At 39.3% G+C, this 17,294-nt stretch overlaps 1 protein-coding gene across 2 annotated transcripts in view; it reads right to left on the bottom strand.

The window, feature by feature from the left end:
• Positions 1–17,294, bottom strand: part of LGR5 (leucine rich repeat containing G protein-coupled receptor 5) — a 147,603-nt gene that overhangs the window by 106,461 nt on the left and 23,848 nt on the right. For both annotated transcript variants that reach the window (XM_060245083.1, XM_060245082.1), the window contains exon 2: positions 4,847–4,918. In XM_060245083.1, coding sequence (XP_060101066.1) covers positions 4,847–4,918 — 72 coding nt within the window. The remainder of the gene's footprint in view (positions 1–4,846; positions 4,919–17,294) is intronic.

Raw genomic sequence — 17,294 nt, 5'->3', positions numbered from 1 at the left:
GGTTATTATAGTCAGGTGTCATTTTGTAGAAAAAGAGGTACCGGAGCCCATTAGCACAACTCATCTGCATAACTTATTTACATATGTCACACACCCCTGACATCACCGGAAGGTGTACTAAATTATATCAACTCAGCTTCTACTTTAAAATGCTTCTTGAATTAGAATTGTCATAATAAAACCTTACTCCTATCATACTTCTATCAAAAATACAAAAATGCAATGTTTCAAATTCCTATTTTAAGCGGCATTACTGCTTTGAGAAAGGAAGAGTTGCCCCCTTCCAACTCTATGATTCTATGATTCTTTGCATTTGTGCTGTTTCTTCATAATAAGTCTCACCATTAAATTATTCTACAGTTTTAGAAAGCATTCTTTTACTGATTAAAAAGACAAATTCCTTTTTTAAAAAATGGAGTGCGGTTTAGTTTATTGGTCTGCACTTGTAATCAAGACAGAGCTACATTTTAAGGTGGCTCTGCCACTTGGTCTGCAAAATACATGTTACCTGAAACTAATTCCAAAATCATTCTGTTTAAAAAGAAAGAGGGGGAAAACAGTTCAGACCTAGAATTTATCTGTGCTTTATTCTATTCAGGACACCTGCTGTAAAGTTATTGAGTAATAGCAGTGTACTAAAAATTGCTTGGAGCTTTGCCCACACCATTTGAATTTATTGTTGGATTGAGAGGGGGAGGACAGGGAACAAAATGCTTAGATAAGCTAAAATTGCCTGCATTCTCACTTCCTGAGGCTGAGGATTGGATGGCTGGAGAAAGCCAGAGCTCTGCTTGGACAAGGAAGGCTGTTTATGTCATCCTATTCATGTTTAGTTGTATTTCTAGGCAACTCAATTTGAAAATATCAGATGTATACATCTACTACTTTTAGGGCTGCCAGGTTCAACTCAACAAATATCTGGGGACTTTGGGGGTGGAGCCAGAAGACTTTGGGGGCAGAGCCAGAAGCAAGGTTGTGACAAGCACAACTGAACTCCAAAGGGAGTTCTGGCCATCACATTTAAAGGGACCATGCTTCTTTTAAATGCCTTTCCTCAACTGGAAATACTGGAGGGTGAGGGCACCTTCTTTTGGAGCTCACAGAATTGGACTTTGAAACTTGGGCTGGGTTTTTTTTTATTGAAGACGCACCATATGGTATGCTATAGCTTTGTACATCCAATTTCTTATCTGAATTGGATTTTTTGTTCCTTTAATTTTTTTTTCAATTCTGAACTTGAAATTCAGTATTAAGAATTGCATACAGTATTTATCACAGAAATATGTCATTTATTTAAATCCAGGTGGGCAGCCTTGTTGGTCTGAAGCAATAGAACAAGTCCAGTAGCACCTTTATTACAGAGGTCCATCAGTGGCTATTAGCCACAGTGTGTGTGTGTACGTGATACAGAGTGTTGGACTGGCCTGATCCAACATGGCTTCTCTTATGTTCTTAAGCTTACATTGTGAATAAAACTTTTGTTGGTCTTAAAGGTGCTACTGGACTTCAACTTTGTTCTATATGGCATTTATTGTTAGGCATTCTTTGCAGTGGGAAGAAATGGAGACCATATTTTCCAAAAGCTAACTGAAATTGCTCTCTAAGAGTGAATTCTGAATAGCTACTATGTTTGGACAGCCTGCTTCTATTACACAGGTATACATTTTACTGCAACTAGTCAGGTCAGAAATTTCACACTGTCTCACTGCCTTGTTATTTGTTTCTGGGCCCTCTGTCATTATTTACCTCTGAGATCAGATGGATGGCAACTGGAAGGAGAGTCTTAGTAATGGTGTCCTATCTACACAATATCTTCTGACAGATTCATGAGACACCAAAGTGATTATTCTATAGGAATCAGACTAAGACTTTTTTAAAAAGCAGCATCAAGGTTATTAATAGATGAGCAGGAGCAGACTGGGAAGTGGAAATGGCTCTAGAGCAAGCCAAGCTGAGTGGTCCCCATGATGCCACAAGCCAGTACTTCAAATGGCGCTGAATTCCATGGCATCATCAATGAGCACTGGCTCACCCTTTGCCTCCTCCCATGAAACAGCAGCACTGCAGAAGGAACCAACTGGAAGCTGACACCAACTACTAGTGAAAAGGCTGAACCAAGTGGACCCTGAGGTACTGGTAGTGTGGCTGGGACTCAGCTACCAATGGCATTGTAGAGTAGTGACCAACTGGGAAATTTCCCTGTAAGTTAAACAGCCAATCTGCCTGTTTATATGAGGCCTTCGTAGTTTTACTTGATCCTTGGCAGCATGCTACTTTTAAACAAATATTTTCTTTTAATTTGATTGGGTGTTCAAATTTTGAGGGTTTTATTATAAACTGCTATGAATAGTGGTGGAAAACAGCACATAAGTACTTAAATCAATACATTAAAATTATTTGAAGGGTTCCTTTTTAAAGCACACACTATTGTACCCATCCTCAACTGCTCTGAAAGTTGCACTGAACAGCACCCAGTCTTCTACTGCGCTTGAAGTTACGTTTGCCAGTTTTGACTCAGGAAATATCTGGGGACTTTGGGGATAGAGCCAGGAGACTTTGGGGGGTGGGGCCAGGAGCAAGGTTGTGACAAGCACAACTGAACTCCAAAGGGAGTTCTGGCTGCACTCCTTTTGAATGCCTTTCTTTCATTGGAAATAATGGAGGACGGGGGCACCTTCTTTAGCGACTCATAGAATTTGACCCTCTGGTCCAATCTTTTTGAAACTGGTGTGTGTGTGTGAGGAGAGACTCCAGATGCTATGCTGAAAATGTATGTTTCTCGCATTAATTCTGATTTTACCTCTTTAATCAGTGAAAAGATTCTTTCTAAAACTGTGGTGAGATACAATATAAAAAAACAGCACAAATGCAAGTCTTTCTTTTACAAAGCAGTAATGCCAGCTTAAAATAGGAAAAGTGTAATAAAAATAAGCAATGTTAGAAGTGAGCTTGATTTCTTCCAAGTCACATCTGAAAGAGATAAAATGAGTGGAAAAGGATATTGAAAAGAAGTTAGATATAGTTTTGCCACCAGTTGCCTTGGACTCACTGCCATTCAGTGTACCCAGTCCTAAGAACTTAAAGTAGGATTGCCAGTCCCCAGTTGGGCATAATGGAGAATTGATCTGTAGGTATCTGGGGCTTGGTTTTTTTCAGGAAGAGGTACCACATTATATTCCTTTTATTGGTCTGCACCAATAATCAAAACTAAATTTTAAGGTGGCTTTGTCGTTCTGTCTGCAAAATACATGTTATCTAAAACTAATTCCAATATCATTGTTTAAAAAGAAAGGGAGGAAAAACAGTTCAGACCCAGAGTGAATTTATCTGTGCTTTATTCTACTCAGGGCACCTGCTGTAGAATTACTGAGTAATAGCAGTGTGCTAAAAATTGCTTGGAGCTTTGCCCGCACTGTTTGAAAAGAACAATTTTTCTGTCTTAAAAAGGAAATGAGATATGTCTTATTCAATGGTGGCCTAACTGGCTCCAGCAACATAACTCACTATTGTCTTCAGAACTGCAGAAACAATCAGGTGGCTACAGGTTCTACAACTCATGCAATTTACTCCATTATAGGTAGTTGTTGGAGACTGACTGGCGAGACTCTGTAGAGTAGTAGGCTGTACTGGCTTTCAGAGCACTGATACTGCAGTCAATAGCCAGGATTCCCATTAGGATGCCCTCCCTAATTTGGTCATTTAGCATTCCATGACCAACTCTTCCAGGGAATAAAGTGAAGGCTTTAAAGACAGGATTTAGTTCTGATCTCTTGTCTCCATCTCCATAGGACCATCTCTCCCTAAAATAACTATCACAACCTGTTTCATTACTCTTCTATGTAAAGGAGACTTTATTTTGCTTTTTCCAATGTGTGTATATGAGTGTGTGAAGGAGTGATTCCAGGATACTGTGCATAAATAGAACTGTAACTAACCATGATCTATAATGCTTTTTAGTTACAGTGGATAAAAGCTGCAGGCTGTGGCACCACAGAAAAAGAAGCTAACTGATGTTGCAATAATTTGCTCAGTGAACTTTCTCAAATTATTTTTGGTGTTCAACTTCTTAAATCACTATTGTTGTAAAAACCTGAGAATTGTAAAACTTCTTTTTTCCCAAACTAATGGATTTTACTACAGTCACTTTGTTATATCCCAGTCATTTATGCACAGGGTACTTTCCACTTCTTGCTAGCCATCCTCAGTTCTAATCAAGATTTCACTTGTGATCCTGTGTTTAACTAGCTGTTACAGCAAACTTCCCCTCCTTTAAAACAGAAAAACACCAAATAGAACAAAAGTTAGCCATACAAGATTCTGTGTTTCAGAATTAGCCTTAAGGAATGCTAAAAGCTAAAACTAAGGAAATAGTAATTAACAGTGATTACAAGAAGACGTAGTGCTCTGAAATGTGAATGCAAGTGTCCTTGACATGAGCAGAACCAGGAAGCAGGTTTTGGTTTTGATTATAACTTTGCTTGCTATTTTAATAAACATGAGCCAGTATTCAAGCTTTAATATCCTGCTGCGTAGCTATTTCCAAATAGCAATCCAGGTCCTTTAAACAACCCTTGCTTTAAAAAAAATAATAAATCAAAAATTGTTTGGCTCTGTCTTTGCTTAGAAAAGTTGTAGCCTCATGGTAACTCTTTTTTTAATAAATTCATTTCCAGAATCAAAAGCAACTGCTTTTTTCCCAACTAAGTGTTTCCGCATGTGCCAAAAGCATCAGCGCTCACAACTTTCCTGTGCCATGTTAAGTGGGTTCTCAGAGTAAAGAGAAGAGACAAACCCAGGAATGTGCCTAGCTCACAGATATGCCAATCAAGAATACAATGGTACATACAGCTCTTCTAGGAAGCGTAGATTGTGCAGGGCGCTTGAAGGTAGCTTTGAGATGTTGTTCATACTGAGGTCGCTGCAGAAGAAAACAGACAAGAGTCTTAGTATCACATGTACAAGCACAGTATCCAACTATTCATTCTATATATTTTAAAGTAGCACGTTCAGGAAAAAATACTTTCCCTGCCAGTGCTAATACATTAATCCTAGTGTTTAAAGCTTCAGAAGATTTCTATGCTATTACTTCAAACCAAATGGTTTGAGAACTACAAGACTTTTAATATGTATGTATTAATGAAAAATACACATGTTTTAATAAGCATATTTTCAGCAGTTTCTACACGCTCTGATATAGTCAAGCCATTTCCTTCTATCTAAATTATTTCAATACATGGTCTTTCAAAAAAAAGGGGGGTATTGGGCACAATCTGAGGAAATATGCTTTTTTCTTCTTAATAAGAATGGACTCCTACAGGCACTAAACAGCAGTATCTTAATATTTAACTGAAAAACACATCTATATCTCACTCTGGCTGCAGAACATGATATACAGTTCTAGAGATTTTGTCCTATGTTACTCTTCTAATACTGAAAAAAACCGCAAATATTTTGATTCACAGAAATCAAACACACACAGCACACATTCTTTTAACATGCTCCTTTTGCAGATTCTTAAGATTCTGAAATGAACCAAAAACCAAGGGTGCAATGTGATCCTGCTGTGTAGCACACTTCCTGGTGGGGTTCCACAGTAGTTCCCAGAATCCTGGCATTCTAAGATCTGGTCACAATCAAATCAACCTTACTTTTATTCTGTAGTCCATTTGATCAGATTATTAAACATAGCCCAGTGCTCTACCCGTATAGGACAGCACAACTGTCATGGACTCAATCCATTGAGAAGTTCTTCTGTATATGTCCCATTAAAATAAACATGCTATGCAAGAACACAACTAACTACTTGAGCCTCTACAGGACAAAATTCCACTGGGCATTCTCTTGTGCAAGATTCATAGGAATGGGAGCAATACAAGAGTATAGTCTCATTCATTTCAATTTGTTTGCTGAAAATATTCTCAGTGGATTTTCCCTGTATGTGCACAGACTATTAAAGGAGTACATGCAAAATATGAATCTCAAATAACTAGTCCTAAAAGCAGTATTTATTTATTTACAATATTTATACTCCTTCCTTTCTCCCTAGTATCTCAGGACCCAAGGCAGGTAACAACAATATAAAACAATATTTTAAAAAACACATAAAACAACATGGATTCAGGTAGATAGCTCGTTTGGTCTGAAGCAGCAGAACAAAGTTTGAGTAGAATGGCAGCTTTAAGACTAGCAAATTTTTATTCAACATATAAGCTTTCGTGTGCTTCTTTAAATACAGTAGATATGAAAAAGATTTTTTTTTTAAATGTAAAAATACCTTATGTCCCCACCAGCACAATAGTCTTCCTGTATGTAAAAGTACCCAGTTGTAAACACTGATACAATAAAGGCCAGTGAATTAGATTCAACTATTGTTTTTAGGCACATTTATTTTTAAAGAAAATTACAAAAGTCAAGTTACAACAGTGTAGTCCATAATCCAGTTAAGATGGAATGCTTATATTTAGCCTAGTGTCTTTATGAATAAAAATGAGTAACTTTAAGCATTCTGTGATGAGATTCAAGCTGCAAATCAGGCAGTAAATGATACTGGGGTTTAGAATTTCTTTCATCTCATGGGAAAGGAAAGGAAAGGTCCCTGTGCAAGCACCAGTCATTTCCGACACTGGGGTGACGTTGCTTTCACAACGTTTTCACGGCAGACTTTTTACAGGGTGGTTTGCCATTGCCTTCCCCAGTCATCTACACTCCCCCCCCCCCCCCCAGCAAGCTGGGTACTCATGGGAAAGGCTATTGTAAATAAATGATCTGAGTTTATTGCTGTATACATTTAAAATTCTTATTAATCATGCTGGTTATTCACATCAGAGGTTACAACTGCTTTTAACACAGAAGTGTTTTTATTAGTTTTACAACTATTTCCTGGACCATACAAATATAAAAGATGGAGTAGGAAATAAATGGCAGATTTGTTAATATTTCTTAACAATCATCCATTTCTAATAGAAATTAGTTGTTTAGCAGGCAAATCCAAAGCTAATTTATTAAACGGATCCAGTGTGGTTATTAAATTCCCCTTGTTTGCTGCAGTGTTTAATCATGCCTTTCTTTCTTCTCAGTAGTTGGCTTTATTTTGGCAAAGGAACAAAAAGATTTTATTTGGCAAAAGTATACAAATAAAGTAAAATGAAACCCCATCAATTGAATTAACTATTATTAATGGGCAATAAGATAAAGCCTTTAAGGTGATGGCAGTATACATAGAATAGTAATCTTGCAGCCTGCAGCGTAGCTGCTAGGCTGCTTAGATCCTTTTGCCCTCCAGGGCGGGAGAGTTGGTCCGCGCGCTGTAGAAAATAAGTTGTGAGTTTCAGTTAATACTTTATACCTCAAGGGCATGCTATTAATAGGACTGATTCTGGAATAACCAATTGATCCTGTACATGCACAATTATCCAAATATGACACTGTATACTTTGAAAAAGACAGATGTGTTCTCAAATCTAGGACACTCATGAAATCAGTGTCCAGTCCACAAACATATATATTTGCATATGAAATCAAAAAATATGTACATTAGCCTAAGATAACCATTGCTATGTATAACAGTAAACTGGCTGACTTCTGTGTTCATAGTGAAAGCTGCAATGAGGAGCCAGGGGACTTCCTAAGCAGCAAGGATCTGAAGACTATGCTTTTATACAAAAATGATCTTCAGGAAGTTGGGGCCAAGAGTCCATTTTTGCCCTCAATAGGATTCTAAACATTGCCAGAAAAACACTTCAAACGTGGTGACTTAGGTTTCCCTGTTAGCTCCAGCATTGCTTCCAGCCCCACAACCCCACAATGTTCTGTCCAGGGTCCTGATACTTAGTGTGCCACCTTATTAGCCTTATTAGTACTCCCCACCCCTTGTGACTTCCTGCCTCTCAGTTCAAAGCACTAAATGCTTTCTCCCCTTGAGAATGTGTTTTCCACACCCATATCACTGTCACTAGGCACAGACTCATCAGCAGGCTTTGGTTTTAAACATAAAAGCTCTTCAGCTACTATGCTCCACCTTTCATATAAAACAGAAGAAGCTTCAGAAATCCTAATACTGTCTCCATATGACTTGATGAAGCTTTATAGGAATGCTGCTGAGAGAAACCTGCCATTAGCAGAATATAATGCATCTATATTGTCCCACCTCTATCTGAAATGGTGTTTGAATTTCAGATTTTTTTTCAAGCACCAGGGCTTATAACTAGCAAACACTGCATCCCAATCAGGAGTGGAAACAATCAAAGGGTCGAAATTATTGATTTTACTTTCCAAAATTCCAAAAATACTGACAAAATACTGAACAATTTAATTTCCTATTGTTAAATTAAAGTAAAACTGGGACTTCATTAAAAATTGTTATTACTAGATCTCCACCATTCCCATAGCCACTCATTGCACATCATTTTACTGAATTTTTTTATCATAAAGTTGGAAGGGGCCTCCAAGGTCATCTAGTCCAACCCCCTGTACAATGCAGGAAATTAATAAATACCTACCCCTGCCTACCTTCTCATGATCTGCCTAAGTTCAAAGAATCAGCCCTGCTGTTAGATGCTCATCTAGCCTCTGCTTAAAAACCTCCAAAGAAGGAGAGCCCACCACCTCACAAGGAAACCTGTTCCACTAAGGAACCACTTTAACTGTCAAGAAGTTCTAATGTTTAGACGAAAACTCTTTTGATTTAATTTTAACCTGTTGGTTTTGGTCTGACATTCTGGGGCAACAGAAAACAACTCCACACCATCCTCCATATGACAGCCCTTCAAGTACTTGAAGATGGTTATCATATCACCCCTCAGTCGTATATGGGGACAGGAAAATGTTTTCATTATTGTACAAAGTTTATGGCAAAAAAATTCACATTTAGCAATAATTGCATACTGCAGATAATTAAAGAGCAAAACAGTTTTGGCTGTTGATGGGTTGCCAGCCAGCTGGATACTGAGCCCCATCAGTTTTGGCTGAGGAGTTGGGGGCCCTGGTGGGATGGTTAAAACAGAGTAAGCTGAGACTGAATCCTACTAAGATGGCGGTTCTGTGGATGGGCAGGGAGGATTCAGGGTTGGGGTGCCAACTCCCAGCTCTTGATGGTATGCCCTTAACACCAGAACCAACAGTCAAGAGCTTAGGTGTCATTCTGGTTGCCTCCTTATCAGTGAAGGTCCAGATCACAAATGTTGCCAGAATGGCGTTTTTCCAGCTACACCAGGTCATGCAATTCACTGCCTACCTGTTCCACCCTGATCTAGCCACAGTAATCCAGTCACATCAAAATACTGTAACTTGCTCTCTGTGGGCCTACCCTTGAGACTGACCTGGAAACTCTACCTGGTACAGAATGCAGCAGCACAGATCCTTACAAAGATCCCACAAACAGCACACATTCTACTTGTGTTGCATGAGCTGCACTGGTTACCAGTTGAGCACCAGATCAGGTTCAAGGTTTTGGTGCTTACCTCCAAGGCCCTTATTGGTCTGGGACCCATGTATCTTTGGGACCACCTCTCCTGGTATATCCCCCAAAGGGCATTTCACTCTGCTGATAAGAATTTACTTATGGTCTCCAGTCTGAGAGATATCTAACTGTCCTCATTCAGGACCAGAGCTTTTAGTGCCCTGGCCCCAGCCTGGTGGAAATCTTTTCCGAGTAACATTTGTGCCCTGTGGGACTTGATATAAATCCGCAGGGCTTGTAAGGCATTCAGTTGAGAACAACAATAGCATTCATTGGTAGCATAATTGGAAATTTAAACTGAGCAAATTGTTTACAGGAAATATTGACACTCAGTTCTAGTTCCCTGAACTCAACTTTAAGTTTCCAAAAAAAATCCTTATAATACAGGTGGGTTTTTAAATTATTATTTTCATAGCATTTCATGGGCATAAGCCTGATGTAGATGAAATTCTACATGCCTTAACCAGGGTTAAGAGAACAAGAGTAGGACACAGGCTGCTGTACTTTCCACCTCTTTATTTTTCTCCTGTCTTGTATAGATTTTCACTTTCTTTACTCTTTCAGAATTAACCAAAGTTTAATGTTACATCTACACTTAACACTAACAAGGGTTAGCTTTTAACTACTTTGTTCCTTTGTTGTTTCAGGTTTTTATTGTAACCTGCCTGTGTAAGCCACCTTGAGTCTCAGCAGAAAGACAGGGTATAATGTTTTAAACAAACAATATTTTCTGCAGGGGCTTACCTAAACCCACCTAGTGAGTTCATAGCTAAGACAAGATTTGAACCAGGCACTTTACTGGCTTACAGGTCAAACTCCTAGCTACTACACTGCACCAGCTTTCAGGTTGTGTTATTTATATAAACATATTTTTAAAAAATAATAATTGTGATATAGAGCAATAGCTGACATGGATGATCAATCTCTTCAGAAAATAAGTTTACTATTTAGTCAAGATTCTAGTAGATGATCAATCTCTTCAGGAAACAATTTTGCTATTTAGTCAAGAGGGAGCAGGATGAACACACAATCAGATATCTGAAAAAGGAAGTAAGGCTAAAAGCTCAGATATAGTATGTAATGCTAGGAGTGGAATTCTAGCAGGAGCTCCTTTGCATATTAGGCCACACACCCCTGATGTAGCCAATCCTCCAAGAGCTTACAAGGCTCTTTTTTGTAAGCTCTTGGAGGACTGGCTACATCAGGGGTGTGTGGCCTAATATGTAAAGGAGCTCCTGCTAGAATTCCATCCCTGTATAATGCTAAATTAATCAGATAAACAGTTGACATTATATTTTCAGAGCTAAGAACTTTGATTACTCCTGCCTGCTCTTGAGTGTATCAGGCAAATTGCCATAGCCATCACCCGTCCTTTCCAGGAATGAAACACACTACTTTGTTTGCAAACTAATATCTCATTGTGGCGAGCAACAAATTACCAGGTCGAGTTAACAAAAGCAAATTCAAGTGTTAGTCATTCATTGTATTTCAATAATTGGTTGCAAGACATAAATAATGAACAATTACCCTATACAATAGGATTGGATGATGAAGGACTGGATATAATTAAATCCAAAGTTTCTAGTGTTATTGTTCAAGTGCTTCTCTCACCAATGGCCCACAGGGATGAGGTCACAGAGACAGTGGAGGCATGCCCACTAACAGCTTATGTGATTCTGGGAACATTGCACACAGCTGTCCACACTGCAGCCATAAACCAGCAGATAAAGCTTCTAAATCTCACTCAAGCAAGCTTTTCTACACAGGTTTCTCATGTCCAAATAACAAGAGTATAATTTCTCATGGGCACAGGCTGGTGATCTCAAAAGCCAAACTGTAGACATTCATGGGAAAGGACTGTGATCAGAGTTGGTACCCCCCATACCTGCACTAATCTCCATGGGAGGAACAACCCCCAGGTCATGCAATCAAGCCACATCCAGCATTGAAGATGATTATTCTTGGCCTGCTACAGGGCCTGAAACAACTAGGGGTGCTGGGAGGAGTGGGGTGAGGGAAGAAAGTCTGGGGAAAGTGGTAGCAAGCACAAAAAGTGAATGTGGGATTGGAGGAGCCCAGATGCCCAAGACACTGCAGGGCCAGGTGGCCCAATGGAATCCAGAGGAACCAGCAAGCAAGAAGAGGGGTATCAAGCCCAGGCCTTGGGCCCAGGAGAGACCCAACAGAGGAGTGGAGGAGGGAGTAGGTGGTGTCGGACCTCTTAGGTCCACACACAGGCTGACAAAACAGCCCTTTAAAGAAAGTCAACACAGCCCTTTAAAGAAAGCCAAGAGGAAGCTAAAGACACCCAGCTATGGCCCACAGGTCCTGTGCTTATCCACAGCAATAAGCTCAGCCTCCAGGATGATGAGAGTGGGAGAGCCAAGAGATTCAGTCCTCAGAGAACTCTTTTAAAAAGCAGAGCCAGGGACGAAGGTCTGGACCTAACCCTAGAACCCATGGAAAAGCAACTGGTGTGTGAGAAACATCAGGGTAAAAGACCCCCTGTTAATCTGGTACCCTTTAGGCCCTGGATTGGCCTAGTTACAGTCTCCATCTTTGAACAAAATAGTTTTCAGACCCTGCCTTTGTGTAGTTTGCTATCAGAAATAGTGAATTTTGCTGAGATTGCAATGATACACTACCAAGTGCTTGTTCATTCCATGAGGAACATCTAAATGCAAGTAGCTGTAAATACTGAGAAAGTACCTCTTAGTATTGAAAGAGAGCTTTCATCAAGAGGGCAACTTGTTCTAAACCTGTCCAATTTTTTTTTTAAACGAAGACCCCTCCCATAAGAGAACCTCAATTACATTTGACCCTAATTGATATTATAGGGTAAGGAGAACCATGGATTGCTCCCCTTTTTTCTTCTTATTTTGTGTTACTGTGATTGAGAGAATTCGTAGATTCATCTGAAGGAACCCAGAACCTGGTGTGTTGACTAGGATACTGACTTGCCAACTAAACAAAGATAACCTACAGCTGAGATGCCATGAGAACCAGAATACGAAGGACTGGGTTTCACACATAAAGGAGAAAAGACCTCCCCCCCCCCCCGCCACAACTGTTAGCATACACAATCATATTATTCAAGAGGACTTTTCCTTGCACCCCAGCCTGAAACTTGTCATGGGAAAACCCCAGAATGTACTACTGACTGCTGACTGAAGACACCTGACAAACATCTTCAGTTCTGACAAATAAGAAGAGCTCAGACCAATATGTTGTTTTGTGATACTGGAAAGAAATTCCACTAGGTCCAAAGTATAAAATGAATGAAGGGAAAATTAAGTCACATTTCTGTTTCCCCCTCTTAGGAGTGAGATGCCACCATAGTGCCACCCCTGCACAGGGGAAATGTAGAAAAGCACAGGAGAATGGCAGCTTTGGACAGCCGTTTTGCTTTTGGTAGCAGTTTTTCTTTTCTAACCAGAAGTAGCTTTTTTGTTTAAGGTCCTTGTGCTTTGAGGATGTCCTGAGGCCTCCGGAGGCCTAGTTTTACCCTGCCCTCCCCTCCTCCTCATTCTGAGGGTTGAGAGGCTCACAAGCCTCTGAGAGTCCTGCCTCTTCAACTTTCCTGGATCTTTGGATAGGCAATTATAAAACTGCATCAAATTGCTTGGCAGGAAACTGAGCTAAAACTAGAAGGGCAGAAGAGTGGTAGGATGGCAACTGGTGATTTAACATTTAGATTTAGATTTGTTAATATGCATTAAGCTTGCTGTCATGTTTGCAACTTCTTGCTTCAAAAGTTTTATAATGTCTAGTGGTTTTTCATGTATTCCTGTACCATGTATCTAATTCAGTTTGCAGTTTGTTTTTGTAGTATGTTGTTTAATAGTGCCTTCCAATAAACCATTTAATTCATATCAGTAACACTTTGGAGTCTGATTTGCATGTTTCACGTTGTGGCCCATTCTCTCCCAACCCATATGTTAGTTCCCTAACTCTTCCTTTTCTCCAGTTTCAGATACAATCACTCATTCTATAGTACACTGAGATGGAAAGGTACTGTATAACCATGGTAAATGCAACCAAATAGGCAGCATCAGAATTCAGACTTGAAAGATTAAAGTTAAGGCTTACAGTTAGGCTCTTATTCCCCACCACAAGCTAAGATTATTCTCTGAACTGGTGTTCCCAGTTGTGGTGCAACCAGTTTACTATTTGAAGATAGCATTTTTAAAAAATTCTCTAGGCAACTCTAAAGAAAACTGTTAACCAGTTTAAAAATGTCCTTTTCCCCCCCAACACACATTTTTACCCTGCTGGTATAGGCTATAATTGCCTACATGTGTTTGCAAAATGCACAACCACAAACATATAACTGGAATTTGACATGTTTTAAAGAAATCTTTTAACTGATTAGGGACCAAAATGGTGTACTAGTGAGACTGACAGTTCAGGATCTGCTGCTCAACCATGAAGCTCATTGGTTGACACTGTGACATTGTTTCAGTCTAACCTACTTCAAAGGGTTGTTGTGAGGATAAATAGTAGAACAATGTATGCCACCCTGCGCTCCTAAGAGGAAGGGAAGGATGAGAATGTACTAAATACATTTAAGGAGGCAACCATGAGCTCCTGAGACTTGTGCTGGTTAAGGGCAATGTTTCCAACTGAACAAAATTCTTGACAAAGGTTACTCTGATACTCCCAACTCCCACATTAAAAAACTATTAGCAGAAAGGCTATTGAAAGGCTGATCATGATCCCAGAGACTTTTCTGGAAACAGTTCTATTCAGTTCTTACGGCTGCACAATAGCAGACTGACACAATCAACTATATACAAATGTCTCTAAAAGGATACTTACCCCCCTGTTTTCCAAGGCCACGCGTTTCAGAATTTCAAATGGTGAAGGTAGCCAGTGAAGGACTTGAAAGGGATGTGGTGGGGGGGGGGCTACCACTGAAATCCTTTAAAGTCATCTTCTTCTATAGTGGGAGGACTTCCTTTTAAATCTTTTTTTCAATAGGTTATTGATGGCTTTGAAACTTAAATGGCATTTGTCAACCATCAGTAAATCTTTAAAACTTTTCCTGCAAATAGCTCAGCTCTGGGTCTCAGCTTTTCCCATTAATCTATATGTAAGGCCACTGAGGGCTTTTTCAGAGTTTAGATAATGCCCAGATTAAAAGGTCCATTCAGAAGGAAAAGCTTTAGCATTCACCTTGTGTACACAGCCATTTCACCAGTGGTATTCATGAGCTGTTATTTCAACTTTGCATTTGTCTTGCAAACAAGACGTTTGCCACAAAAGCTTGGTAGAGACATTCTTTAGTGAATTACTGAAATCTATTTGTTTATTGGTCATGGCTTGTTATTTTTATCAAGTATATTCGGTTTAAATTCAGAAACCTGAAACTGACAGTTGTGCAATTATGTTGCTATTTTTAATAAAAAGGAAAGGTACACTTCTTATTCAGTAGTGAGGTTGATAAAAGAATTATCAAGGTAATTTACTTGATGAAATGCAGCCTATTTTTTTATTTATTGTCCCTAGATCACCTTTAACATCTAGCTATCACACTTAGTGTAATCAAAGCAACTTTACAAAGGTAATTTTATAGTATAATTTGTCTTTAATTTTTTTATATTTTAGGAACTATTGTTATTTACTGAATGAAAACAAGGACAAATGTACACAGCTGGAAGCAGTCCTTCCATCTAACTTAGAAGGATGTAACTCGGCTTTGGAGTATACAGTAAATCATAGATATTTAAAAACTCTTATACTAACATCTGAAGATTTGCTAGACCAAGAACATAAGGAGGTCTAGCCCATAGTCTGAAGGCATATCATACAGCAACCTTGCAGAAGCTGAGCAGCTCTGTGTACCATGAACGGAGATATTCTGAGAATTCTTTAAGTTGCTTTGAGATTTATGATGGAAAGAATATCAATCATAAATGTAGCATCACAAAGCATGAACCACACAGCTTGCAGGCTTCCAATTCTAGTTTGGAGGGCAAACACAATTCAAATATAGTAAATTATAGTTAATGCTGAACTGAGAACTGAAAGTGCTTGAAAAGGAAAAGAGTAAATGACTTATCTCTAATCCTTCAAATCATGGTTTGAAGGATTGACTGAGCCTAACCAAATTCATTACAGGTCTTTCTAAATGACTTTATTCTTAGCTGTAAGTGGGCTCAAACATGGGTTCAGCACCATTGTCTCTAAGCAAAGAATGGGGAGGGGAAGTCTTGCAAGCAGGACTGCTGTGCTTTATGAGGGAGAGACTGTCTTTTTAATGCTTGACTGTAACAAGGACTATGCATATGCTAAAATATCTCTAATAGAAACCAGCATAATGAAACAATGAGTACACTTTGGATGGATCATGCAAATCTTCCCTTCCCACACTAGCATTTATAGCTCACATTAACCCCAACAACCTTTATGACAGACGGACAGACAGACAGACAGATGATTGATTGATAGACAGACAGACAGATAGATAGATAGATGATTAGACAGGAGAGAGAGAGAGTCAGACAGACAGACAGAGACAGAGAGGGAGAAGGAGAAGGAGGGGAAGAGAGAAAGAGACAGACAGAGAGAGGAATTCTTACAGAAACATCTGAAGATTTGCTTCAGGTATATCATGTGTGCTTTGGCTATCTTTTACATGTGTGCGGAGAGGATAAGCATAGAACAATGAGAAGGGTAGTGATCTTGGACTTGGTTTTGAATGGGGCTCAAGAGATGTAGTGGCTGTTGTACCAATTGGGAACAGTAACCACAATGCCATTAAGTTCATCATTTATGAACATGGAAAGTTACCCCTGAAGTCCAAAACAGTGACTGCAAAAGAGGTTAACAACGCAAGTCAAGATATAACATATAAAGAGGCTTCTTTTACAAAGTAGATAGTCAGCCCAAATAAACTGAACAGAAGAGACCACCAGCTCTAGTAGAAGAAATGCAAGTTAATAATTAGGCATGCAAAAAGAGAATTTGAGATCCAAGTTGCTAAAAGTATCAAGACAAACAATAAACATTTATTTAAATATATCTAGAGCAGGAAACCGCCCAAAGAAGCAGTTTAGATGACCATTTGGATGACCAAAGAGTAAGGGATTGCTAAAGGAAGATAGGGAGATAGCATTCAATGAATTTTTTGCTTCTGTGTTCACCGCAGAAAGTGTGGAGCATGTCTCTATGCCACAGTCATTATTTTCAGGAAGAAAGCCAGAAGAACCAAGTCCAGTTGAGGTAACAAGAGATGAAGTTCTAGATCTACTGAGGAAATTTAAAAAATGGTAGGTCTCCAGACCCTGATGGCATACACCTGAGAGTACTTACGGAACTCAAATATAAAATTAGTGCACCCCTACTCCTCGTCAATAGCTCAGACTCTGAGCTATTCTGCTCAACCAGAGCAAAAAGCAGTGGTTTAAATGGCTCTGAGGCATTTAAACCAAACAGCTGAGTTTTTTTCACGAAGAGCTGAAAGCACATGAACCACCATGAACTGCATTTGTGAAAGTTTGTGGTGGTTTTTCAGTTCCTGAACATTGCTTCCTGAACCATGAACTGACCAAAATCCACAACAAACTTTAGTTCATTAGCAAGTTTGTGCCTATCCCTAGTAGAAACTGTAATCAAAGACAGAATTACTAAATATATATAAACAAAGCCTGCTGAGGGAAAATCACCATGGCTTCTGCAATGAGACGTTCTTACTCATCAATCTTTTAGAGTTCTCTAGACAATGAATAAGCATAAGAACATAAGAGAAGCCATGTTGAATCAGGCCAATGGCTCATCCAGTCCAACACTCTGTGTCACACAGCAGCCAAAAAAGAAAGGAGGTTCACAAGTGGGG

Source organism: Heteronotia binoei, chromosome 8 (genome assembly GCF_032191835.1).
Source record: "Heteronotia binoei isolate CCM8104 ecotype False Entrance Well chromosome 8, APGP_CSIRO_Hbin_v1, whole genome shotgun sequence".
NCBI lineage: Eukaryota > Metazoa > Chordata > Lepidosauria > Squamata > Gekkonidae > Heteronotia > Heteronotia binoei.
This window is presented reverse-complemented; position numbering and strand designations above follow the sequence as displayed.